The sequence below is a fragment of the Antennarius striatus genome, chromosome 18 (genome assembly GCF_040054535.1).
Source record: "Antennarius striatus isolate MH-2024 chromosome 18, ASM4005453v1, whole genome shotgun sequence".
Classification (NCBI taxonomy): Eukaryota; Metazoa; Chordata; class Actinopteri; order Lophiiformes; family Antennariidae; genus Antennarius; species Antennarius striatus.
The window spans coordinates 12150898-12178090 of NC_090793.1; the positions used below are offsets into that span (position 1 = coordinate 12150898).

The following is a 27193-nucleotide window of genomic DNA, read 5'->3' on the forward strand; positions in this document are numbered from 1 at the left end:
ATGTCATTTCTGATTGAAATGGAAAAATACTCCAAAGAGTTGCGGATGAATGTTTCTTTATTAAATAATCCAGATTCTTTATTAAATAATCCAGATGTGGTTTAGAGTATAAAAGAGGAATTTAAGAATGATTTTGAATAAAAACCCAACTGAACCCTCCAGAGCAAGCATAAGCGACAGTGGTGTTGAGGTAGAAACTCCGGGCAGGACACAGACTCTTTTGGGCGGCCATCCACCTTGACCGGTTGGGTGGAAAAGATGTAAAAGGAAGATAAGGACAGGGTAAGAGAAAGAGAGACAGAGAGAAAGTGACAGATGAGGAGTGATACTGGTGGGCTTGGAAAAGCAGGTCCACAGCGGATGGTCCAAAGCGGATGGACGGATGAGGGGTGAAACAAACGGCACAGCTTCCTTTTTAGATCAAGTCATCAGTTTTTTTCCTTAATGCTACACATCATGCTAAAGCTAAACCCTCCAATCATGTGTGTGTGTGTGTGTGTGTGTGTGTGGTGTAATGCCATAATCTGTCTCAAGATATAGCTTCAAGTGGTTTTCTTGTTCCTGTTAGTTTGCCTGCTTTTCAGGGCAGGCTCGTGCTCTGCAGGCTCAGACTCTTCATGGTTTCTTTGTGCAGCAGCTTGTACGCGTCCAGCGACGAGGCTCCCGCTCTGACGCAGCTGCAGGCTCATATCTTCTTCTTTGCTTCCATTCAACAGACTTGTTTTGTTTTAGAATCTTCAGCGTCTGTCTTTGACGTGGGCGTATCACAAAAAAAACCGTGTCACAGGGCAGGGCTATAATGTGGGATCTGACCTGTTAACATCAACATCTTAGCATTAAATATTCAGACGACCCCCATTGACCTAAATCTGACAAAACAGTATGGCAGCTAAACATCCCCAATAATAATATGGTCCTGCTGTCAAACCTCACTTTGTTTTACATTTTGATGTACACTGCTTTTCTTTTAAAGGGCAAGACCAAGCCCCAAGCTCCCTGGCATTATCAGCACATGCTTCAGTATCATAAGTCACACGTCACAAAGTAATTAAACTCATTATATTGAGTAAAAGCTTTTTCTTCTCATTGCTGCAATTTACCTCTGGTGCTCTGAGCTTTTATATTTTCAGATGAACAAATGCATTCAACTGTTGTCGTCTGTCCAGTAATCAGCACTGAAAGCTTAACCATGCTGAGGAGGGCTGCCTCTTAAAGGTCCCATATTATGTATTTTTAACTTAATGTCATTCAGCTGCCAGATATCCAACTAGACTGTATTCCAAATATTTTGACCTAAAGTGATCTGTGGTCCTAAATATCAGCTTTTCAAAATCGCTCATCTGAGCTACTCACATAACATACTACAGCCTCCGGCTGTAGTATGTTAATGAGCTCCGCTGGTCAACACCTCCTTCACCTGGGCCATGTCCCTCTGAAGGAGAGCTTTAGGCTAACGGGACACTGACCGGCATTACATTTGTTATCATTATGGCATTTGGAGGACCCATCATGTCGCATACATTTATGACCCTGAGTCAGACCCAGAAGCTCCTAAAGAAACACCGACTGTGCAGCTGCAGCAGGACGTTGGGCTTTGGGACGTTGGGCCTTTTTCTGTAGACTTTGCAGACATCTGGCCTATCGCACCATTGTTGGCTGGTGCTGGGTCTACTTAGGGTGCAGACTCCGGGTCGTCATTCCAGTCTGTGTGGTCCTTCACATACGCCAGGAGTTTCCTGAAGATGAAGGTTACTACGCTGGATTTAGACTGAGTCTCGGTTGAACCTGGTCATGTAGCTGGCAATGACCTCCTCCTTGTCCGGGCGCTCATACTGGGCAGACAGATTCTCTGGGACAGGAATGGACAACATCTCATTTGTGTAAGGCATGGGGTCCACCAAGACTTTGTCAAATATGAGGTCCAACATGTCAGCTTCAAAACCTGTTCAATAAAACACAAAGATAGATCTTTACTGTTATTGATATTGTTTGATTCATTTCTTTGTTTAGAAAAATTTTGTTCAAAATACATCCTGGTACTCGTTACTAATTTATTTATTTGTATGGTTTACTGTGTTTTGTTTTGCGCAATTACCAACAGAATTTCAAAACATGTTTGTTTGAAATATTAAAATATTGCAACACTAACAGAATGTTGGCACTGTCTTGTGAGGTTTGACTCTGCATTGTCCCTTCAAAAGCCTTTGGAAAGTGGATCTTGTAGAGGGGTACACCAAACGTAACGAAATAACGAGCCAAAACAATATATGACATTCATGAATCTGTCTCAAAATTTTTATACTAAACTCTTCACTTCACTTACTGTCTTGCTGGAATATTCTACTACACAACAATATTATTTTTTACTGAACTACTATCAACACATGTGCACTCACTTAAACCTGTAGACAACAATATTTAGAAAATTTTTCTATTTAACCAATTTTATTAAAAAATATTGTATGGAATATGACTTGTACATACCTTTACTTCTATAGTGGGAATGAAGAGTCCTGCAGGACAGCTGTGTACCAACAGTATGAGTGTCCACTGGGTCAGTTTGGCCCCCCACGTCCCTTGAAGCTGTGGGCTAAATGGATGCACAAGGAAGAGGGACACTAATTTCAGGACACCAATGTTCTGATTTTGGATAAAAAGGACAGATCTATGTGCGTTGTCGCTATGACATCGAACAAACAATCGACTCTAACACATGCGCGCACACACAATACGAAACAAAGCACAACTCCCTACGTAGCCTAGCATAAGTTGACTTTATTTATGCTGACAAATAGGAAGGAAAATTTGAGACCAACTTATGTGCGTTTTAACTATATACTGTAGGTCCGGCACGCACACACGTGTTGGAGCGTTCGCGCACACACGCAAATGCGAAACAAAGGAGACCTCTGTACATAGCCTAGCATTGCATGACTTCATGCTAACAAACAATAAGAAAATATGAGACCAGCTTATGTGTGTTGTACCTACTGTAGGTCCAGCACGCACACACGTGTTGGAGCGTGCGCGCTCACAGGAAATACGCAAACGCAAAACAAAAGAGACCTCCCTACATAGCCTAGCATAACATGACCTCATTCATGCTAACAGACAACAGGAAAAAAGATAAAATGTGAGCCCAACTTATTTGCGTTGTACCTAGATACTGTAGGTTTAGCATACACACACATGTTGGAGCGCACACACGCAAACGCGAAACAAAGCAGTACTACCTTATTAGCCAAATAGCACTCGATCACCCATGCTAACAGACAACTGCTAAAAAGATAAATGTGGTGAGACTTACCTGTAACCGGGGTGCAGGTCCTTGGTCCGGTATGGTTGGGAGTGATCCTTGAGTGAAGATCAGTCTCAGGCAAAGCCCCGTCTGGACTGACCCTCATTGCTAAAACAGGCTGGAGTGAAGTGGTTCGCACACACAAACAAACGTGCAGTGATGTAGCTGCAAATTGCCATTAAAAATGAAATGCAACCACGGTCTCTTCTGTTCTTCTTTGGATGGGATTAAAAATAAACACTGGTGTTGATTTGTACAATGAACAACTGAGCAACTATCATGTCTCCTTCTCACGGAAGCCATTTCAACAGACTGCTGCCTCACGTCCGACGCAAAAAACTCCGTCTTGGGGATGACCACGCCCTTGGGCATGTCAACCAGTCCATATCGTCCACGCCCTCGAGCATGTCCCACCAATCCATATCGTCCAATACTCTGTCCAATAGCACAAAGTGCAAAGTCTGACGTCAAGAATATCTATTCTAGCACTTTATGATCGATTCGAGTCGTTCAGAGCCATGACTTCCTAAAACTCCAAATATCTATTGATGTAGGAAGTGTTTGTTTACCAGACTATAGGAGTTGGTCGGGTTAGGGAGAACCACTATGTATATGTAGAGACCTGAAAAAGTGTGATTGTCATAATAGGGCCCCTTTAACTCAAAGTGTTCTATTAAAAAAGAAAGATTTTGAATTTCAATAATTCTTCTCATGATGTTATGCATTGCTGCTAGAGAAATACAGTACATTTAAATTAATCTGTACATAAGCCAAAGCTTTTATCTCTAGTTGCATGTATAAAAATAGATCATGTAAGATCCTTTCATTATGGTTAATATGAAGTTTGGTGGTGCTAGAACGTAAAATATGCTCCAGAATTATTATTTTTTTACCACCAGTTGGAGGCTCTATACACAAAAACAGGTTTCCATGGACACCATTAATATACTGTAGATTAATGTAACAAAACATCAAAATTCACAAATACATTGTATGATTAATATATGTATAAAGTTTGATTGAGTTAGTATGTACCAAATACGCTCCCGCACAAGTTGATAACCCTTTAACCCTTCAAATGACAAAATTTGGCCACTGTACATAATAAATAAATAATAAATAGAACCCCAGAAAGGTTTAAAGGCTTAGGGATCAAAATCACATATTTACAAAATGCACAGGATTCCTACAGAAACAGTGACCCAAAGGGCAGAAGGGTGCTAAAACAAACTTCTTCTTTTTCTTTTTAGTTTATCATACACATTTATTTAAAATGTGTGTTAAAAACACTGTATATGATTATAGACATCCTACTTGTCATCAGAAAAAACAGATGTTGATGAAGGTGACTATTTATATCAAAGGCAAAATGACACCAGAATCTAGTGAACCCTCTGTCTAATCAGTGGGAGATGTACAGTAGATCCTGGTGGTACGACAGGCCACACAATCTCATGTCAACCTCCACAGAACCAGTCAACAAAAGACTTATGGCATAATTGGTCTAATAGCTTTGAATGCTTGCCTAATTATGTCATTTCCATCCTTTAGACTGACATAGAGTACAGTAAATTTTTCTGTCTATATCGTATCCAAGCTATAAAGACATTCTAAATACAGCCTAATTAGAAAATTAAGCAAAGAAGTCCTGCAATGAAGAAAAAGGAAGAAAGCAAGAAAGGTTTACCAGACAGTAAGTCACCAGATGTCACCACCAGATGTGACTTTGTGTGTTTCAATGCTTTTTTCCCCCTGGCACTTCTCTTGAAAATAGAGTAAGAGTTCAGCTGGGTCAACAGGTAGTCGTTATGTGCTTCATTTCTAGAAAAAATGCTCTCCCACTTACTTGAACCTCTCCTGGTGGGTTTTACAACAGCCTTTCTGTCAAGTCCAGGTGTAAAAAACCGAGAAAGAAAACAATTACATGGATGACAATTTACAAGTTCTATCCACATAAAACAAATACAAAAGCATATAGAAAATAAAATAAGACATTCTTTTATTTGTCCCACAGTGGGGAATTTCCATAAAACTATAAAATATAAAATATAATTATCTCTTTCAATAGGCCTGAAGTGGATTAGGAAATATTCCAAGATTTTTCCTTCATGGAAAAAAATTAGAGTAGGGATAAATGAAAAAAAGTATTACGTAAACTATCCCCACATATTTAGGATATCAAATTATTTTGTAGAATAATAACATGATGGGAAGAAATGAAGATACAACTACAGTTGTACTGAAGCAATATTAATCAAAGCTTGAGGGCAATGTGCTTTTACTCTAGCCCTTCAGTTTCTCCATCTGCATGATGGAAAGGTACTTATGATTTGTCTGTGATCAGTACAATCACTTCAATTACTTCGATGCTGTGGAAAATGTCTGCTGAATCTAATGAATACCAGGAAAAACATGTTCATCTTACCAAATCAAATTTCAATCTTCTTCTTTTCCTTTCGGCTATTCCCTTCAGGGGTCTCCACAGCGAATCAGTTGCCTCCATCTAACCCTGTCTTCTGCATCCTCTTCTCTCACACCAACTACCTTCATGTCCTCTTTCACTACATCCATAAACCTCCTCGGTCTTCCTCTGGGCCTCCTGTCTGCAGCATCAGCATCCTTCTACCAATATATTCACTATCTCTCCTCTGGACATGTCCAAACCATCTCAGTCTGGCCTCTCTGACTTTATCTCCAAAACCTCTAACATGTGCTGTCCCTCTGGTGAACTCATTCCTGATCCTATCTATTCTGGTCACTCCCAAAGACAACCTCAGCATCTTCATCTCTGCTACCACCAACTTGCAAATTTTCATATGCATTATGTGCAAATCAACTGAAATACTTTACAGAATAATGTATGATAATAGACAGAGAAACTGTACTAAATGTTGTCTTAATCAGGATTCAGTGTGTCTTACCAAGAAATCCCTCAGATGGATTACATCATTTCCAATTAGCATTGATTAAAGAAATTTTTAAAAAAGAAAAACAAAACTGGGATTTTGAGGCTATTTCCCACAACAAAATTAAAATTCAGCAAACTTGAACAAATTTTGTTTGAAGCAGGTTGTAATGAGACAATCAAAGGTTACCTTATTGAAATTATTTTTTATGTCCACCTCTTAGAACTCCAGGATAATTTATGTCTCTTAACATAATTTGTAAATGTATATTATATTCATGGTGGTGCAACAAAATAAAGATTTGAGATTATCAACTTTAGTCACCACTTTTTGATAATGGTGACTCTGGCTGACTGTTTTTTATGATAATATACTGATGTCCTCCAATGTCTCTGTCACAACACGCAGGATTGGGACCCAAATGCAGGACACCGGTGGAAATGGCGACCGTGGGGCGACTGTGGCTCAGTGGTAGAGCCAGTCGTCCAATGATTCAAGATCGGCGGTTCGATTCCCGCTCTCGCCGAGTCATTTGTCGTTGTGTCCTTGGGCAAGATACTTTACCCTCCTCACACTCGCTGATGTGTGAATGTGTGTGATTGTTCCAGTGGTGGTCGGAGAGGCCGTAGGCGCAGAGTGGTAGCCACGCCTTAGTCAGTCTGCCCTAGGGCAGCTGTGGTTATATACGTGGTCCACCATCACCAAGTATGAATGAGGCGTGAATGAATAATAGATCCAATGTAAAGCAACTTTGAGTGTCCAGAAAAGAGCAATATAAATCTAATCCATCCATCCATCTATCTTCCACCGCTTATTCGGAATCCGGTCGCGGGGGCAGTGGCTTCAACAGGGAGCCCCAAACTTCCCTTTCCCTGGCCACATCTACCAACTTTGACTGGGGGATCCCAAGGCTTTCCCATTCCTAGGGAGGCACCCCAGAGGCATCCGCACCAGATGCCCAAACCACCTCAACTGACTCCTTTCCACGCGAAGGAGCAGCGGCTCTACTCTGAGCCCCTCGCAAACAGCAGTGCTTCTAACCTTATCTTTAAGGGAGACACCAGCTATCTGCCTGAGAAAGCCCATTTCAGCCGCTTGTATCCGCAATCTCGTTCTTTCGGTCATGACCCATCGCTCATGACCCATTGCTCATGACAATAGGTGAGGGTAGGAACGGAGATTGAACGGTAGATGGAGAGCTTTGCCTCTCGGCTTAGCTCCCTCTTTGTGTGGTACTGCAGTGCGGTAAAGCGACTGCAATACCGCTCCTGCTGCCCCAATTCTCCGTCCAATCTCACGTTCCACTGTTCCCTCACTCATGAACAGGACCCCAAGATACTTAAATTCCTTCACTTGTGGAAGGACCTCATCCCCCACTCGGAGAATGCAGTCCACCGATTTCCTGCTGAGGACCATGGCCTCAGATTTGGAGGTGCTAATCCTCATCCCCGCCGCTTCACACTCGGCTGCAAACCGGACCAGTGAGTAATGCAGGTCACAGGCCGATGACGCAAACAGGACCACATCATCTGCAAAGAGTAGCGATGCAATCCTCAGGCCACCAAACTGTAACCCCTCCTCACCGTGACTATGCCTCGATATCCTGTCCATGAAAATCACCAACAGAATTGGTGATAAATTGGCTGATGTGTGTTGCTGCCCTGAGTTGATCTACTCGTGCGTGAGTTGTGCATGAGTTTGCGAGACTTGGTGGGAGCGGAGGGTTTCTGGATTGTAGCTTGTTAAGGCTGGACGGCGAAATTAAGCCCGCCAAAAGAAGTCTGTGGTTGTCATCCTTGCACACATTACACAACACCAGTGGTGTTACAGTATTAAATACAGTAATATCTAATATTACATGTAATCTTGGCTAATTTATTATACAAATACTATTGTTTTCTGTACCATTTTGCATTGAGTGACAGGTGTCCAGCCAATGATACTATAAGGTCCACTTGTGCTATACAGCCAATCAGAGCATTGACGGTCCTGAATGTTCACCCTGCTATTCACGCCGTGCAGGTTAATTAGTCAACAACTGGGAACAAAAAAGCAATGTGGTTCTTTTCAGATGGAATGGCTGTTTGAGTTTATGCAAATAGAAGGACAAGAGAAAGAGAGCGAAAGAGAGAGAGATGGAGAGAGAATGGCAGATAGGCTAGATAGAGTCAGTGTCTTTATGGTTATAGTTAGGAGATTTGATGCAGGCGCTGAAGTGGGGATGGGAAGGTCAAGCTGCGTTCACCAACTCCTGGGTTGTTGTCTTCTATACATTAGCAACATATAATTAAAAAGTTGTAATTTGCAAGATGGGACCTGCATTGATTGAACTTGTTTTTTCAGCACATCCTACAAATGCTCAATTAGATTGAGATCTACAGAATTCGGAGGTCAGTTCAACACCTCAAAATCGTGGTTTTGTTCCTCAATCCATTCCTGAACTATTTTTACTTTGTGGCACATTTTCCTAATGAAATAGGCAAACTCCATCAGGGAATACTGTTTCTATGAAAGGGTTCACATAGTCTGCAGAAATGCCTAGGTAGTTGGTATGTGTCCAACTAACATCCACATGGATGTCAGGAACCATCATTCAAAGCATCAAACTGTCTCTACCGGATTGCCTTCCTCCCTTAGTGCATCCCAGTGCCATGTATTCCCCATGGAACTGAGACATACACACACTGATGAGATTCATCACATCAAGTCACCTTCTTCCATTGCACTGTGGTCTAGTTCTTATGCTTACGTGTACAGTGTGGGTGTTTTTCTAGGCCGCCCATTACCCATCACCACTTTTCCTTCCTTGGACTACTTTTGGTAGGGAATGACCTCTACAGGTCCACAACAACCCACAAGAGCTACAGTTTCAGTGATGCTCTGACCGGTCTTCTAGCCATAATAATTTGTCAGACTCAAATCCATATGATGGTCCATTTTTCATCCTTCTAACAGATCACCTTTAAGAACAAAATGTTCAGTTGCTGCCAAAAATATCCCACCTATTATGATAAACATAATGCCATGATAAGCAGACAGCACAGGCCTGTGATATGATGCATCACTTTTCTTTCAGTAAAACAATATGTTGCAATATATTAAATTTTAATCAATGTTTTGTGAAATTTATTCTACCCCAACACTCCTACCAATACAAAGCCCTACAAGAAAATACCAAAACCTAAAAGCTAAGGGCTTTTCACTCAAAAATGGTTACCATGGATATACTGCTTAATGACTTTAAAAATGTCTGTATGGACACTGAGTCAGTGGTGAGTAAAGCCAAGGTGAGACACGCTGATTAAACCCATGGAGGACTTGATGTGCAATGGTTTCTAAAATGTTTGCTACAAATGCTGACCTGGTTTCTGCTGGCCGAGAACCTCTAAAAACCCATCACAGAGGCAAATTTTGATCAACGGATTCAAAGGTCCATTTTCACAGCAGGACAGATACTTTACACAGATTTTTGGTGCAATCACTGGATATAGTGGAGAAAAATAGGATATAATTTTAAGCAGATTGTGTGAGCAGGAGAAATTGGTTATTGGGAGTGTCTAAAATAAGCTGTTGCCTGGACACTTTCAATGAATAAATTTCAATGTGCACCTCTGCAAATGCCTTTCTGATACAGAAATATGGGTTTCATATCACTCCTCCAAAAGGGGAATTGTGAGGGCATAACAGAAGATTAAACTATTATTGTGCTTATTTAGCCTGTCATCAAACTTCACCAGTAAATACCGGTGAGTCCTTAGGTTGCTACCGGTATTCTAAATTATAGATCTGTCCCCCTATGTCATTTATGACTCTTGAACAGTTTATTAGATTACTCTGGAGAATGAAGCATCAAAATGACCGAACTGTGCAGTATCTTAAAAGGTTTCCTCAAGACCACAAACTGATTGACAAAAATCAAGGAAATGTTTAAATTTTGGTGGTATTACTTATCTCTATTTATATTCCACTCTATTTCCTTTTCATGTCGACTGACTGCTCCCCTAGTTTTATCATTTAACACCCACCACAGAGGCTGCACCATATGTTATTTCCAACATACGGTGCAGCGGATTCCCACTTCTCTCTGAACCAGATAAACACTATGGTGCTGTGGTCTCTGAGTTTATTAGCCCTGATTATTACATTTTTGTAATAATTATGATCCTGATTTTATACTGACTTGGACAAAATGGTACATTGTACAGAGCAGGGACAAAAAAATGTTGTTCAGTTACCAAAATACGTATATTACTGAAAAAAAATCTAAGGTCAAAGTCACAAAAAAATAAAAAAGTACAAAAAATTATATAAAACACTCGGATTTGAATTTGCTTAACTGACATGCTGTTTGTTTTTACATTTATTTCTGCAATCATCTTTTCATGCCTGAGGCTTGACAGAAAGCCTATCAGAAACCAGTGACAATAAAAGACTTCAAATTATATGTGATAACTGTCCCAACTGTGGTGATGTGCATAAACCCACAAAAAAACAACAACAATAGGACACAAGAAGGTTTAAAAATGCATAAACCTCTTCAGCCACTCTGCAGAAACATTAATATTTATAAATTCTTGAATAAATGAAAAAGAATGACTAGCCTTTTAGCAGCATGGAGATTTTAACCTCTGATTTTTGTAACAAAAATGCAACATTTTGCTGACATTAAACTTACTCATTCATTTTTTAAAGAACTTGAAAATAACTCAACATTACACAAAAGATACCTCACAGAGTATCCTCCAGTAAAAAATAGGGGCATGTTCTTAAAGTAAAACAGCACACCCTCCTAGGTCATGCTTTTCTCCTATTCATTCATTCATTCATTCATTTTCAATACGTGCTTCATCTGCTGTCGCGGGTCGCAGGGCGTTAGAGCCTATCCCAGCCGACTGGGGGCCTGAGGCAGGCGACACTCTGGTCGCTATGCAGCACATATAGACGGACAAACACACACACACACACACACACACACACACACACACACACACACACACACACACACACACACACACACACACACACACACACACAATTTGAGACAGTCCAATTCGCCTTAACTGCATGTTTTTGGAGGTGAGAGGAAGCCAGAAAAGCCGGAGAGAGAGAACCCACACGGAAACGAGGAAACCATGTGCGGTGACAGTGCTACCCACTACGCCACCCTGCCCCTTCTACTATTCAGGTTAGCATTAAATGTTAAGCTCTGCCCCTTGCAAATGGTCAAATAGAGGACATCTATTGTTAGTTCCATAGGTCAGATGATGACAGGAAGAAACTAGATTTATGGTTAGGCATTGGTTTGTAATAGTGTGCTATAGTTCCAGATCAAGATTATTCTCTAATTCTGAATCATTTCAGTGCATAGCACTGTGTTAATTAATACGTGTTCATGTCATGGTCAGGCCACACTTCTATTGTTATTCTGACCTATTTTGCAATTTAAATTCAGAATTTATCTGAGGGTGAAAACAGCTGAAGTTAATATGAGAATCCTTTTCTTCTCTGTCAAGGAACCCCCATCACAAATCCAGTGCATTTCATCATATTTTTATAAAAGCTTTCCTGTCATAGTAAATTGAACCCATTTAATAAAACTAGAACTCAAACATTCATCTGACTTTATGCCCTTGAAATCCATTCACTTGTGTTTTCTCCATGACGAATACACATTAATAAAAATATCCTTTCTGAATGTAGAGTGGAGAGGAATGTGAAGTAAAAAACATTAGTGTCTGTATGGAGAGCTATACCGATAGTCTACTTATTTTTATTAAATCCAACCTATTTTTGATTCATGAAAGGTTGATATCTTGCCTAAGCAGAAGCATCCTGCTCAGCAAATTCCCTTTAAAAATCCAGCAATGCTATTCTTTTTTCAAACAACTGATAACATTGCACTAAACCCATCAAATCTGTTCATGTGGGTCCAACACATAAGCCAGTTATCCAAAACTCTATTATATTCCACTGGTGGGGGACCCACGATATGAAACAGCTGAAAGTCTCAAGATTCTGTTGGCAATGTGTGAAACAAGCTATAAGATTTAGTGTATTGGATTGACTGCAAAGTTAACAAATGGTAAAACTGCCTTATTTTGCCCCAAAACTGCTTTACATATAGAAGAAAATAAAGCCCTGTAAAAGGGTTCATGTTCATTTAGTGTCAAAAATAGATGTTGTATATGTGTCACAAATTATAACACTCAAGTTTGTCATAGACGTAAACTGACACTTGAGAAGGATTCTGAGGGAAACAAAGAATTTGACGCCTGGCTCATTCCAAATCAGAGCCAAAATCTATTGACTTAAACTTCCTTTTGGCTTGTCCAATTAGGGGTCGCCACAGTGTCTCATCCTTTTTTCTATTTAAGATGAACACTCATATTTAATTGGCCAAGTTTTTTTGGATGGATGCCTGCCACAACCCTCCGTATTTATCTGGGCTTGGGACCGGCCTACAGTTGACACTGGCTTGTGCCCCTGAAGGATGCTGGGGATTGAACCTGGGGCAGGGCAGCATACTTGTGAAGCATGCGCTCTACAACTGAGCTATCAAAAGCTATCGACTTAATGTCACCTAATTCACAAAAGATTCACTGTTGTGCAAAATTAAAAATCCAGACTCCTTTACAATGATTTTCCTTTTAATTCTCATACTCATTATTTTGGATGTAATTTATTCAACTGGTGAAAACATCAGACAATAGCAGTCCAATCACCTACAGAAAACACTAAATGCCTATGCACCCAGTGTATTTGAAAGGCCTATAGCTTGATTTAGGAAATCAACATTACAGAAATATTAAATCATTGAAATCTCCCCATAACATCACATCCTTAACCTGACATAAATATTATACTGATCCACAATGGTGTCACAAAATGAAGATGCACTTCAGGGAGGGTCACTACTCCTTTCACTGAGTGGATAAAATCACCAAGCATGTCAAATGAAGACTGGGACACCAGCAGAGCAAAGGGCAAATCAATGCAGCAGAAGATGGCTGCAGAGAACAGGATGTTTACATACACGTTTGTCAGAGGGATTAGTGGGTTTTGACATTGTATCTGAGCCTCTAACAGAGAACACTGTTGTGCAAAAGTAAAAATCCAGACTCCTTTACAATGTCACCCTGAACCCCTTTTGCATCTCAGGAGCTATTTTCAGCACTTTTGTTCGCGAAATGAATTCTGCAATTACCAGAGAGTCATCAACAACTTCATCTGTCTCATGATTACCAGAGAAGTTACATAATGTGATGGAGCTGCTGTGGCACAGCACTGTGATATGCTGCTGCCAACTCTACATTTGGGTTTCACATGATTCAGTGTTTCAAGAAAGCAGATTAAAAAATACTCTGTTTATCACTGAAGTCTAGCTTTGCAGAGAGTGATTGGGAATCAAGACCGGACCATTCACATTTCCATTAGGTCACAATCACAGGCATGAGCAAAATGGAAGGTGATGGTGTCCATACATTTACTCTTATTGTCCTCTATGTTAGAGAAGAGCAGACTGAATCATGGTCATTTCTTCTTAATAATGCTGAAAATCATAATAATGCATTTCTGGTAATTTTTTCCATTTTTTTAGACTTAGATTTTCTCTGTCAAAGCACACAGTCAAAACTAAGTAACTGATCTGACCAATAATGTAAGTCAAACGAATAATATTCAAGTGATTTTGAATAAATCAGTGCTTCAATGATCGCAATCATGTGAAGCTGTTCCAGTTTGTCGCGCACTTTGCAGCTGTTTGCAAGGTGCGCAAAGTGGACTGAGACTGTAGTTGATGGTTTAATTCAGAACAGAAAAGCATCAACGTACTAGAAACAATAACCCATTAGAAATGGAAAAATCAAAGACACAGTAATGACACAAAGTTAATTGATTTGTTTCCAGAATATACGCTATAAATTTAACTTTGAAATCAGCAAGTCTATCTGTTTTGAAGTTACCAGGTGACTTTTCCTTGGGTGATGAAACAATTCATTTCAGATAAACGCTTAACTTTTTCATCACGGCGCTTACTTGTTGTATTGTACCTCACCCCGTTGATGTAGTCGGGGCAGGGTCTCTCTACAATCCTCCCGGTACTGGTCCGTGGCCAGCAGGTTCCAATCTCATCGGTTGTGGCATTGCAATATAAACCTAAAAATAAATAAATGAAAAATTTGAATGCTTTTTTTTTAATTTACGCTCATGATAATCCATATCCAGCGCAACACTTCTCAGAATTGAACATAAAAGGACGCAATTCCTTCTCACCATCAATACTCATCAGTGACAGTGAAACGTTTTCTAATAAAGTGTCGTGGAAAGCATCTATCAAACTACAGTTTAAGTATCCGAGCTCCCCAAAGAGAATCTGGAAAATAGTAGCTTCCATGGTGCAAGTGTTTTATAAAGAGATCAATTCCAAGTCCGAGAGAACAGGAGCGCACCGAATCCACTGGTCTACATAGGTTTGTGAATCGGGATAACAGTAACGACGGGGAGAAAGCACTGCGCTCCTGGTGGGAGCCGCGTCTCTGGCCAATCAGAGTCGGGAGTCAGCACATCCATTCACGTGCTTCACGACGTCAAGCACGTCGTCCTTGCTCCAGTATTTCCCACCCACGTCCCACCTGGAGGTGAATAGTCGGCAAAAACGAAAGGAGAAAAGCAGAGGACGTTCACCGTCAGGATATATGCGTCTCATGGACGAAAGAACAACAGAAAAGTATTGTAAGACTTCCTGCTAGACAAATGAAAATACTGTACTCAAAAATAAAATTGGGTTTGCGAAATAACTGGTTTGAATACATTTTGAGCATGGCAGGATGAAATGACAAGCTCTATGTGTAGTTTTTTTATTTTTATTTTTAAAAAATCATGAGTCAATTATAGGTCAATTAGATCACTTCTTGTTATAGTTATAGTTGTAAGTCAGTTATTTGGATACTAGATTTTGCTAATGAGTGACTGCACAGGGGACATTTTGAAGTGTCATGGCAGGGACTATACAGACAGAATCAATGACCCATTCAGCTCCCAATAACATGTGTTTTATTATAACTTAAAAGTAGTTTGTCCAGTGTTAGTTTGTAAGATACAATGCAAAAAATAAACCACAAGACAAGGCTGGTATGCTAGCAGTATTAGTGAGATGGTCTTTCTAAATATTTGTAATGAAAGCTGACAGAGAACTAGCTTTAAATTTTAATTGCAATATGTCAATTCTACTGTGGTACTTTCACAAATGGTGGTATTACATGGGCTAAAGGTTTTTCTCTGATCTTAGAAGCTTCCTTTGTTGTATGTTTCCCTCCAAGTGCTCAGCATTTATAATACGGATGGGTTTGGGTTTTTTTATTTGTTTTGTCTTGTTTGGCTTTTCTTTTTTTTTCACTGCTTCGGATTGGCAATTGCATCAGGCATCAACCCCAACAAGACAGGATTAACATTAGAGCTCCACAGTATTTAGTTTCAGCATCAGTGCCCACATGCACAGTGCTATACATGCATAAATAGGTTTGTTTTTTGTTCTTTTTTTTTTAAATTGACAATTAAAGCAATTAGTGTACATACGGTAGATGTGTCCCTACAGTAAAGAGAACAACAGCACTGATCCAGTTACGGTACAAAGAGGGGGGGACAGAGGAAGACGGAGAAGCTGCGGCAGTTTATGATGCAACAAAGTTTGCATATGTCAGTATCAGAGCTCACTGGGTGGCGAACACATGAAGCTCTGAACTAAGCATCTTGTGATCGGTCAAGAACAAAAAGAAAGCACAGATAAATGTCGGAAGTATCAGAGGAAGTCCACCAAAGGAGATTAATTGCTACAAAGCGCTGGCAGTGCTGGGCACTTTGTTCTGAAAGTGACTGGCAGTCAATGAGTTTATTCCTAAATAAAACATTTTTTTAAGATTGACAGACTGCAGTGTTTGCCTGTTATGAATATAATTGAGGTTGTTAGACTGCACAATCACAGACACATACATGAAGAGTGCCACATGCACCAGGGAAACCTTGATGCATCTAAGAGTAAGGCAACTTTTAACAAAATTGTCTGCTGTAAAAACAATAGAAAGACAACTGTTGAAGCACAAACACAAGGAAGACAAAACACAAACCCGTCAACAAGTTCTCAAGGTATCACACTGGAGCCAAAAAAGGAGGGCTCAGGAGCAGAAATCCAAAACCACAAGATTTTTATTTCATAACAAGTTTCAGTTCACACAAAAAAAAAAAAACAACTATCCAACACATGCAACAGTATCCTCAGGTGTAAACTTAACATAGGGTCAAAGGACATAAAAATAATTTCTGAATCAAAAAGAACACAGGGGAAATGTAGTTACATATAGAGCAGTTCCCTGAGATATGAATATCTGTTGAACAGTGAAATGTTCGTATCTTAGGGAAATGCTGGGTGGAGTTACCGTTGCTGCCTCAACTCTGACTAAGCAGCACCACTCCATATGTACATCTCAGCTACTCATCTTGATCCCAGTTTTTTCTTGCAATTATAGATTGAAATGTAATTTCTTTAAAGAAACATCTCCTGGATGCACTGGGACACATCTTCAGTGATGTATCCCTGAGGTCATTGGGTGTTTCGGGTCTTGCAACATCAGACACCCTCCCCCAGGTGACCCAGCCGGGGTTGATCATGCCCCGACTTGCGTCCCAGTAGCAACCCACGAATCTGCCCTTTTGAGCCACAGCCACCTCGTGGCTTTCTCTGCGGCTTCACTAGCGGATTTAATGGACCTCTTCTTGGCCTTCCCTGTCACACCCAAACGGCCTAGGAGTTTGCAGAGAGAATGTCCTGCAAAGTCTCTACAGCCAACTTCTACTGGCTCGTAGAATGTCCTCCAGCCCCTGCCCCTGCACTCCTCCACCAGTTCCTGATATTTGGCACGTTTCCTTTCGTTGGCTTCCTCAATGCGATCTTCCCAGGGCACTGTCAGTTCCAGCATGATCAGGTGTTTTGAAGCCTCAGAGGTGATGATCATGTTTGGCCGGAGAGATGTTGATGCAATGTGCTGGGGGAACCTCAGCTGTTTTCCCAGGTCAACGTGCAGCTGCCAATCAGGAGCTGTGTGGAGGAGTCCTGTTGTTATCTTTGGACATGCGCGGGGTCTATCTCCAGCTTTGATGAAGGAGGCTGACTTCTTTGGAGCATGATGGTGTTTTCTGGTGCTGATGGCCGAGGCTATGCTCTCAGCAACTGCTTTCAGAACCTGGCCATGGCGCCAGTGGTAGCGACCATCAGCCAGGGACTTTGGGCAGCTGCTGAGGAGATGTTCCAAGGAGCCTCTTCCAGCGCACAGGGGGCAGGAAGGTGTCTCGCTCTTCCCCCATACATGGAGGTTCGCTGGACTTGGGAGGGCGTCGTAGACTGCCTGCACAAGGAACCGGACGCGGTGGAAGTCTTCCTGCATGATGTCTGACCAGGTAACTTTGCGCTGCAGCGCGCTCTCCCATCTTGTCCACGTCACTTGCTGCTGGAGTCCCACTGCCCCACTCACTCACTCCTCCTCCACACCTACCCGGACTTCTTCCTGGAGTAAATGGTGTCTCTCCTTTTCCCGGGCCTGGCTCACTTGGGTCTTTGGGAGGTAGCCCAGGCCTGCTCTCCCTGTTGCCAAGACCCCTACCAGTGCTTTCTGCCTTAGGCGTGACTCTGCCACCTCCACTGCCTTCTCAGCCTTCCACTTCCTTCCTGTCCTTACTTCAATCCCAGCTGATGACACCTTACAGTCCCTAAAATCCCTGTACTGTAGGGCTTCTCTTGTACGTGCCACCTTGAATTCTTCAGTGAGCCCACTGAAGGGTAGCTGACGGGTGTTACTTGTTCCGTACAGGGCAGCGCTGTTGAGGCTGCGGGATAGGCCCAGCCACTTCCGGAGAATGCCACTGATTTTCCTTTCGAGGGATTCCACAGCTGTTACGGGGACTGCATGAGGAGAGACCACAAGACTCTGGGCAGAATGGAGTGCTGGTAGATCCAGGCTTTAAATCTACCAGGCAGGCCAGACTTGTCCATCCTGATGAGCCACGCTCCATCTCCATCCCAGTTTGTTCTTGCAATTATACAGTAGATTGAAATGTAATATGTAGACAGTGTCCAACTTACAAGTACAATAGGTTCCAAGAGGTTGTTCATAAACTAAATGGTAATAACTTGTTATACATCAAATTTCCTCGGTGGGGGTAGCGGTAGAATGGGGAACTACATATATAGTGACTTACAAACAATTCAGCTTACAAACAGCCTATGAACAACACTGTTCTTAAGTCAGGCATTGTCTTCACTCACCAAAAAAGTTCTGAACAAAGAAGTTGTATAGACAAAGGCCAGCAAATGGACTAAATACACAAGGGAGGAAAAGTAATGAGGCACTGTTGAAGCCGATCAGGACAAAGGAGGTAATCACACAGGAGGTAAACACACATGCAGGAAGGATGAGAGAAGAGTGAGTACCAAAGTTGAACAAGAAACATAGACAACTGAAAATAAACATGACCATAATGAGGCCTCAGGGTGCCACATTGGCTCTCAAACCAATTGATATTGCTTTAACTTATAGAGGTCCAGACAGAGACCAATCAAGGAGACGTGAGGACCATCTACTTTGCAGTACTTACATCCATATAGAACAACTTATCTTTTCTGCTGTAAATTAGTAAGTGTCCAACAAGCTGTCTATTTTGTTTCAGTGATGTGGAGCCTACTTGTGCACTTTGGTGACAATAGCTTTAGAATGAGTGACAGTTCTTAAATTATGGCTTTCCCCTTAACATTATAGGCTTGTTTCTGGTTTTCAAATGTGAAGGTAATTATGTCCACAATGCGCTCTTGTACTTAACATTTTCTAAAAAGCTACAAATTACGATAAGGTTAAGTGACTCTTCCCTGTAAATGCTGTCATCACTAGAGAGCATATTTAGCTGGGCACACAATTTAGTTTAAAATCTTCAGGATTTGTCACATGCAAACAAACTGTTCAGTGTACTGGAGACCGTGAATCCAAAATTCATAAGCAGATTGACCGTATGTGTGAGTGTGTGCATGCGTGTGACTGAATGCTCACTGTCTGAACATTCAGACAGTTGAAGGTTCAGTCAGTGAATATTGTTTCAATAAAGAGATCTGATCTCAGATGCCCTGCTTTGTTTATTTAGCCTTCTTTTGAGTTAGAAATACACAAAGTATACAATTAAAAAAAACATACATATCTCTTTGGCTCAGAAGCTCCAAACCTTTCAAATAAATAAACATAACTGTCTGTCTGTTTACTGGTTAAATTAGAGGCATGACCTTTACATCGGTGAGAAGCTTTCTCTTTGGGCTCATTCGAAGGTTCCACATGCACTGCTCTTTCTCATTTTCCCACTTTCAAAATACATTCAGAATGTATGTAGAGCATGTAGAGTTGACTACATAATGAACAATGTCATAATTGCCCTTGCTATGAATAGTAATCCAAAAAGTCAATTAATTTTGCCACAGCAACCACATTGATCCACAATACTTTCTGTGAAGGAGAGTGAGAGAGACATCGTCCTCCCATCATCTCTAAATGATAAACACGTGGCCAACAATAAAGTAGTGAAAATACAGCCACACTCAAGTTTTTTTGAAATGTTATCTTATAACCTGTTTTTTCAGGCATGAAATGAATGAATCAGGGGCTGAAAAAATGGGTGCTGACAGGAATGACTTCTGTCATCGGCTTTTGTCCAGATGCATCTTTATGGTGTAATGCACACACTAATGCTTGCTATTAATATTTTTTTCACCCCTTTTATTCCACAATAGAATGCTAAAATGACAACCCTTTCTTCTCGACAATACTGTAGTGTCTGTAAGCGGCCGGTCACTGAGCACAAAGGCTCATGAGAGCGTGATGTTCAGATTGACAGGTGGCGTTTTATTGAGGATGTATACATGTTTTGAGTGTAGTGTGTGGGTATCTGGTGTGACTTAGGATGCAGGTGTTGTTTTAAAACTAACATCACTGTGTTACTCTGCTTTCTTGTATGCAAGCTCGCTACTTTGGTCAGAGTGAGGATTCTATTGCATTGAAAACAGAACAATAACAATAGAGAGACAGATCAAAGAATCAGGGCAAGTCATTTAGCTGAGCCTTAAGCTTTTAGAAGACCTGACACATCAACAGACAGCAGGTAGATGGACTTTTCCCTCCCACCCTGATGACTCCAGTGAACTACACTGCACTCTAGAGTCCAGAAAACCTACAGGAAGTATTCTCCCCCTCTGATCGTCCCCTAGTGACGAGAGTCACTACTAGTTAAACCCTGCTGCGTGCTACAGTCACTGAATTTTTTTTTCAGTCCCTCGAAGGACCCTGCTTCGTTATCTTCCTCAAACTCTATAGCAACAGAAGAAGAATATAAAGTCGTAATTGTTTGTGTGTTGACCACTGGTTATGAACGAAACAAGGACGACAACGCTCTACCTTCAAAGTGACAAGCTTGTGGACGTTAACTACATGCTATTATTGGCATGACTGTGGTCCTGTGGTTCAACAGGACTGCTGTCCAGGTATCCAGCCAGTGCATGTGTCATATTTAGGCAGAAGCCCCAGACACTGGTGTTCAAGGCTTTGCCTGAACTCAAGATTGCTGGGGCAAAAGAGATGGACTTCTTTTGTGAATCGCCTACAAGTTGTTCATGAATACACCATTCAGGTCCAGGCCAACTCTGGAGTACATTGTAAGAGGGCCTATGACCTTTGGTGCCAGAGTCAGGCTTTCATACTGGGGGGGGGGGGGCAAGGTATATGTGTATTGTCACTTCTGCAAGCTACAAAACAACTGGCAAAGCATTGACAGTTGGCGTTGGTTTACCAGGTGCTGGGGCAGGGGCAGTGCTGGGACACATTATGACCCATTCCATTGCCCTGCCATTGGTTAGAGAGGGGAATGACAGCAGCACCCCACAATCTGATCTGTGTTTTTGCCCTCTAGTTGCAGCCCCAGTCTTGTCATTTGAGAGTTTGTGTTGGTTGATGGGGTCACTGCCAAAGACTGACTGCTCAGGTAAGCGTGATTCTGAGCTCATCACAATAGATTTACACAAAACTAATTTGCACTAGAAAAAAGGTTTTGGATTAAACTTGTTACACATGGAACCAAAGCTTTTATCAACCTTGGATCTGGATGCCCGGGTATCTTGTGATCCATAGGTATTTACACAGAATCCCACTTAAAATTGACCAGTGTCTGGACCTTAAATGGATATTGATTTTACGTAAGATTTCTCTGGCAATTCTGTGCCTGAATGTGTTTGATGATTCAGGGTAAATTGAGGGTGGACTTTGGTAACCTGTATCGCCTGGGTGAGAATGAGTAATTAGGTGTACAGTGTAGCTATTACCCATTATTATCATTTGTTACTCTTGTTCAGGATGTAAGCAAGGGGTATTCCAGTGAGTCAACCTTCCTCCCCCACTGAGGTCTAAATGTACAAATGTGGGATAATGTTTTCTACAGTTTAGTTTATATTTTTGTTGGACAAAGTATAAAATTATAAAATGTTTAATATTTTCTTAAAAAATATGTAACATATGCATAAGTTTTACTAGACTCTATTAAACCCAATGATTAATATGGTTATAACTACACGTCAGGTCAGTTTCAGCACTTGGTATTTTTTACGCATGTAGCTGTCATGCCCCCGAACAATTAAGTTTCCCATTTGTCTTGGTTTGCTAACATATGATGTCATTTCAGATCCTGCCCCTCTGGCAATTAGTTCATTCCCTTCACCTGCCTTCTCTCCACACAACTGCAGCCACTCCCCACTCTTGTTTCCAGCTTTTATACTGTATACCCTGTTTAGTCCTCAGCTCTCTGCCAGATTGTTTTTTACATTCGCCCTGACATTCCAGCCATTGTATCCTGCCGGCCGTTTTCTTTGATTGTGCCACATTCTGCCCTTTCCCTGGACCCTGCCTGTCACCAACACCTCATCGGATCTGTCTGCTCAGTTTTTTGGATTGCTCTCGTGCATGACCCTACCTGTCTCTTGGTTTCTGCCTATCCGCCGGCCTCTCGTCGGAATTTGTCTGCCCTATTTAATTACACCAAGTAATTAAATGGACCGGAGTAGAGGTAAGCTAAAGAAAACCTAAGGGGAGCCAGATGAGCTACAGTGAAGCCACGCACAGAAGGATCAGTCAATGTCTGTGTGTGTGAGCCAACAACACTCTGTCTGCAGTCTCTGTAGGGATGGCCGGGAGCTGTGTGTGACTGGCCAATCACAGAGTGTAAAGACAGTCAGTTGTGAGGATTTTCCTTCAGCTATGCCGACATCTGTTCTACCGCTGAGCAATTGTAGCAATTGTAAAAGCAGTGCATTAAAGTATAAAAAACGAGTACCTGGGAATCCTCTTAATGCACTGATAAGCACTATTGATGGAGGCCTTGAGTCTTGCATTACTTTTTTATGCACTGGCCACACATTGAGTATGAACATGACATTGGCTATTGATGAAATGCTTTCAAAAGGAAAAAACAGAAAATAAAGAAATTAGCAGAATTTATTAGCACTTACCATTAAAAGGGCACTCATTGAAATACTTAACCTTCAAAACTTCAACGTTAGACTTTTATGAGCAATTAATGGGAAATTAACATTAAAATTAAAATTACAATTTTTTTCAGTCATGATAATGTTTCCAGTGATAGATGTGTCTACTTTTTGCATGTGAAAATGGTTCCAAAATAAAATAAAAACAGGTGCACATGGGGCCCATGTTTTGGCTGAATTTGAGGTAATTTGAGGTACATATCTCTCAGGAAATGTTTGTGTGTGTGTGTGTGTGTGTGTGTATATATATACACACACACACAGTGTATATATATTGACTTTGCCCAACCAAAGTATGAATACACACAACACACCTCAAGTGCCAATTTAATTGCAGTTAGTCAGATCATATCCACAGGTGATCTCGGACACATAAGGCCACATTACTTACAACAGATAGGTAGAATGGATCATTGCAGAGGGAGCATCATGATTATGCTGTCCAACAGATAATGTAATTAAAAAAGAGTATGTATGCATTTTTTTGCAAATGAAGAAGGGATTTAAAATCTGTTTATAGGTACTTGGAGCTGTCACCCAAGATGTACCCCAAAACAATTCAAAACCAGGACCCAAATGCAGGCAAAGCAGAAGAACTGCCAAAGAGGGTAGGGAACACACGGTTCACCTAGAGACAGGTAATGAGAGGGGAGGGGGAACAGGTGTCACAGGGAGGAGGCAATCATTGATAATTATCAGATGAGAAGAGATAAGGATACAATTAGCTACTGAGTAATATTTCTACTTTAAAGTACCTAAAGTAGAAAGGTATTTGTTTTCTAAAAGGATTACTCCGTTTTCTAAGTGCTCTGTTTTGTTTTTAAAAGATATCAAAGTTAACTTCCTCCGAAATAATTTCTTCTACTGCTACAACACGTAGCTGAGCATGCTTAGTTTTAGCTTTTGATACAATTCAAATTGCCACCATTTCTATGCAGCTACATGCAACCTCATGTAAGTGTCTGCGTCAGTGATTCAGATGTTTTTTTTCTTGAGGAAAATGAAAAAGTCAAATGCTATAAAGCAGAATTTGAGTGCACAAATTAAGCTTTTTCCATTGACAGACCACAATTCAGTATTCCATAGCAATGAACAGTGTGCAGCTATTTCCTCAATTTGGTATTATGAACCTGTACTAGAGTGCTTTAGAGCTGCTGCTAGGCAAAAAAATGTGTTGATCATACCAACTTCATTTCCCAGAGTATGATTAATCACTCCTGCTTCTTCATAATGTCACACACTAGACTGATGCACCCTGTGTGCCTTGGTGAAATTGAGACACCCGTACAGGATGTCATTTCCACTGCTTCATATTAACCTCCTCTGAGTTCCATTCTGTCTACAAATGAGTGAAAATTGAAGAAAAATTGTGAAACCGATGATGTTAGCATATTTTGTCAACTGTATATTGTACTGAAGTTGTGAAAGAGAGGTGAAGAAGAAAATACAGGCAGGATGGACTGGATGGAGAGTGTCAAAAGTGGTCAGTGACAGAAGGGTCCCAGCTAGGTTGAAGTGGAGTATCTACAGGATGATAGTAGAACTAGCTCTGTTATATGATTGAGAGACTTACTCAGGACTCACCAAAAACCAGGAGGCTTAACTGAGGTGGCAGCGCTGAGTAGTTGTTTTCATAGAGTGACAAAAGGTTGAGATGGTGATGTAGTAGAGATGTATGAAGGGAAAAGCATGTTGAGGATGGAGCTGCCAAGGAAGAGAGGAAGAGGAAGACCAATGAGGTAAACATGCAGGTGATTGGTGCGAGGAAGGAGGATAAAGAGACAGAGGGTTTCGGAAGAGCATGATCCATTGTAACAACCCCTAACAGAAGTAAGAAAAGTTCTGAAGTATTGCATATACTGTATGTTTGAGGGTCTTCTCTCGATGCAACAACTCAAAACTTAGGAAGTCTGTTCAAGTGGAATTATGATCTTTAAATCAAAATTGGATGTTATGATTACCACCCATGTCTGTGTTCAGATGTGCATTTCCAGGTGTGAGGGAAATCCTTTCAGATGTAAATATAGTAATAAACAGCAACCTAAACCATCAAAATGCCAGAATTTTTTGTTGCCATAAATACTGTGGAAACATTGCCTTCAAATCATAATTATGCCTTAACCTTGTCTAAAGGGGTGAAACAACATAGGGCAATTTTGTGACCTTCTACTTAAGGACACATTACAGTAGAGGATATGGGCATTTATTCAAACACTGCAGTTGAATTCTGTACACATTGGTGGTGAAAAATGTTTTACCTAGGTGCTGGTAAAGGTGTGAATGTGCTGATACTGAAAAGAAAAAAACAACATTTTAAAATTACACTTATACACGAAGACCTCATACAGTAAAAGCCTGTGAGAATGGACCCTCTGATTGCAGCTAATGAGTATTAAGTCATTTACAAAACATTTTCCCGGCTAATAAATTGATAGGCTACAGTTTAAAACTAATTTTCCTACAAGAATTAATTTATTTCATGTTAAGCAAACTCGTATATGTGTTGGTTTTAAAAATTTTCGGTTCTAGCTGGAAGACAATTTTAGTCTCATCATAGGTATTTGCATTCTAAACTGTTTATCACCAAAGTCAGTCATTAAATACAAATAAGTTCATCGGATTTCTGAACTAAGTGCTTTTGAGTGTCTGAGAGATTGCAAATGTGGAGGGAATCTCAGTTATACAGTTTAAGATGGAATCTTTTTTTTTTCTTTCACCAGAAAAAGAATAAAAAAAATATCAAAATTAATGAACATGCCAGTGATTTGCTTTGTGCTGATTGAAGAGATTTTCTGTGCTGATTTTTTTCTGTCTGTTCTATTATCTTGGCATCTCCGTGACTGGCATGCAGTGCAATGGTAGACTTGAATCAATTGTTGCTCTTCCAAACTCACCTTTCTGATCAATGGAATAATTCCATCATCCTGCTCCTTTGCAGTACTGTATTCTACGCCGCATGACTGCTGCGAATTTGTGTTCAATCTATCTTCTGTAGAAATGACTGAATTCTTTAGCAAGCATTGAGCAAGCTGACATTTGAACTTAGGTCTATTCCTCATGGAGAATGACATGATGATTGGAAACTATATTAATCTATAGAGGCTATGGGCCACATAAATTATCCTTGATAAAAAAAAAAAAGATTACATTTTCTTTCCATGGTATACACTCTTTAGAGTTTGCCAGGAGGTCGCTCATCCACTTCAGAAGAAGAAGAAGAACACACTTTAGTAATCCCCTTGGGGGAAATTATCTTTTCCCCCTGGGGGAAATTATCTTTTCCCTTTTATTCTCTAGACATCCTGTAAGAAGCAGACACACACAAAGACAAAGGCAGACACAAGTTAACTTTTTTTTGGTTTTTTGGTTAACTGTGACATATGTGAATGATTAATGAAATAATGAAAGAATAATGAAACAATCATAATAAAAACTGAATTATTCCATCATTTCCCCCAGTTTATCATTGCTGAATGTCTAATCCTAACATCCAACATTAAATTGCCTGCACAGGATTTCTGTAAACATAGTAAATGTAGTGGAAGAGACTGTCTTGGTCACCACTGATTTGATACATGGAAGAATATGAAAGAATAATAGAAATATGAAGACAATTGGCAAGAGAATCTTCAAGATGATGCAAGATTTTTTTTTATTCACAAAATCCTGCATCTATGCATTTCTTATGATTTTCATGGTTAGATGGCTTTGGCAATAACATGCCCAATAACATGTCCATTATCTGCAATGTCAGGAATATAAGCACAACAAGTGTCATTGAGGAAAACACAAACACCTGTCAATAGATAAAGGTCTGATCAATTTTGGAGGACCTTACCTTAATGGTGATGTTACTGTCTCCTGTAAACACACTTGTATTCTTGGATCTTCAATTTATAGCAAATTCAATAACAATTAAAGATGTCAATGACATTATTTCCAACTGTTTCATACCACAGCAAACAATGACAATTCAATAGAACAAGTTTAGGCGCCTATCTCCCTGTCCATGAATTGCCAGTTCCACGGGGTGTCATATCAAGTTTTAAGGTCTTACACTGATTCCTAATTACAGTTTTGAAGTCTTCTCTGACTCTTTTAGACGACTGGAGCTCACTCTTAATAAACCTCGCATGGAACAACAAAACTGGTCCTACCTCGTTGTCCATGTCGTGCTGATTCGCTATTGGGACGTCTGTCACTCCGGATTCCCCCTGAGCCGAGACAGGAATCTGCTGGTCACGAGGACTTTCACCTCCCCTTGTGAGACTTGAGCACGTTTTCAGCTTCCTCGTACCGGCTCAGTGGTTCACGTCGAGTAAGTAGGAATCCGGCTCGAAGGAGCAAGAGGAATGTCAGAGTTATTCTTCAGACATT

The 27193-nt window shown here is 40.7% G+C and overlaps 1 protein-coding gene across 1 annotated transcript in view; it reads right to left on the reverse strand.

Moving 5' to 3' along the window:
* The window catches only part of LOC137612281 (corticotropin-releasing factor receptor 2), a 40005-nt gene extending 25409 nt beyond the window's left edge, over window positions 1–14596 (reverse strand). Inside the window, exons 1-2 of the mRNA XM_068340738.1 lie at window positions 14476–14596; window positions 14239–14358 (exon numbers count right to left, since the gene is read on the reverse strand). Coding sequence (XP_068196839.1) covers window positions 14239–14358; window positions 14476–14596 — 241 coding nt within the window. The remainder of the gene's footprint in view (window positions 1–14238; window positions 14359–14475) is intronic.
* Window positions 14597–27193: the final 12597 nt, after the last annotated feature.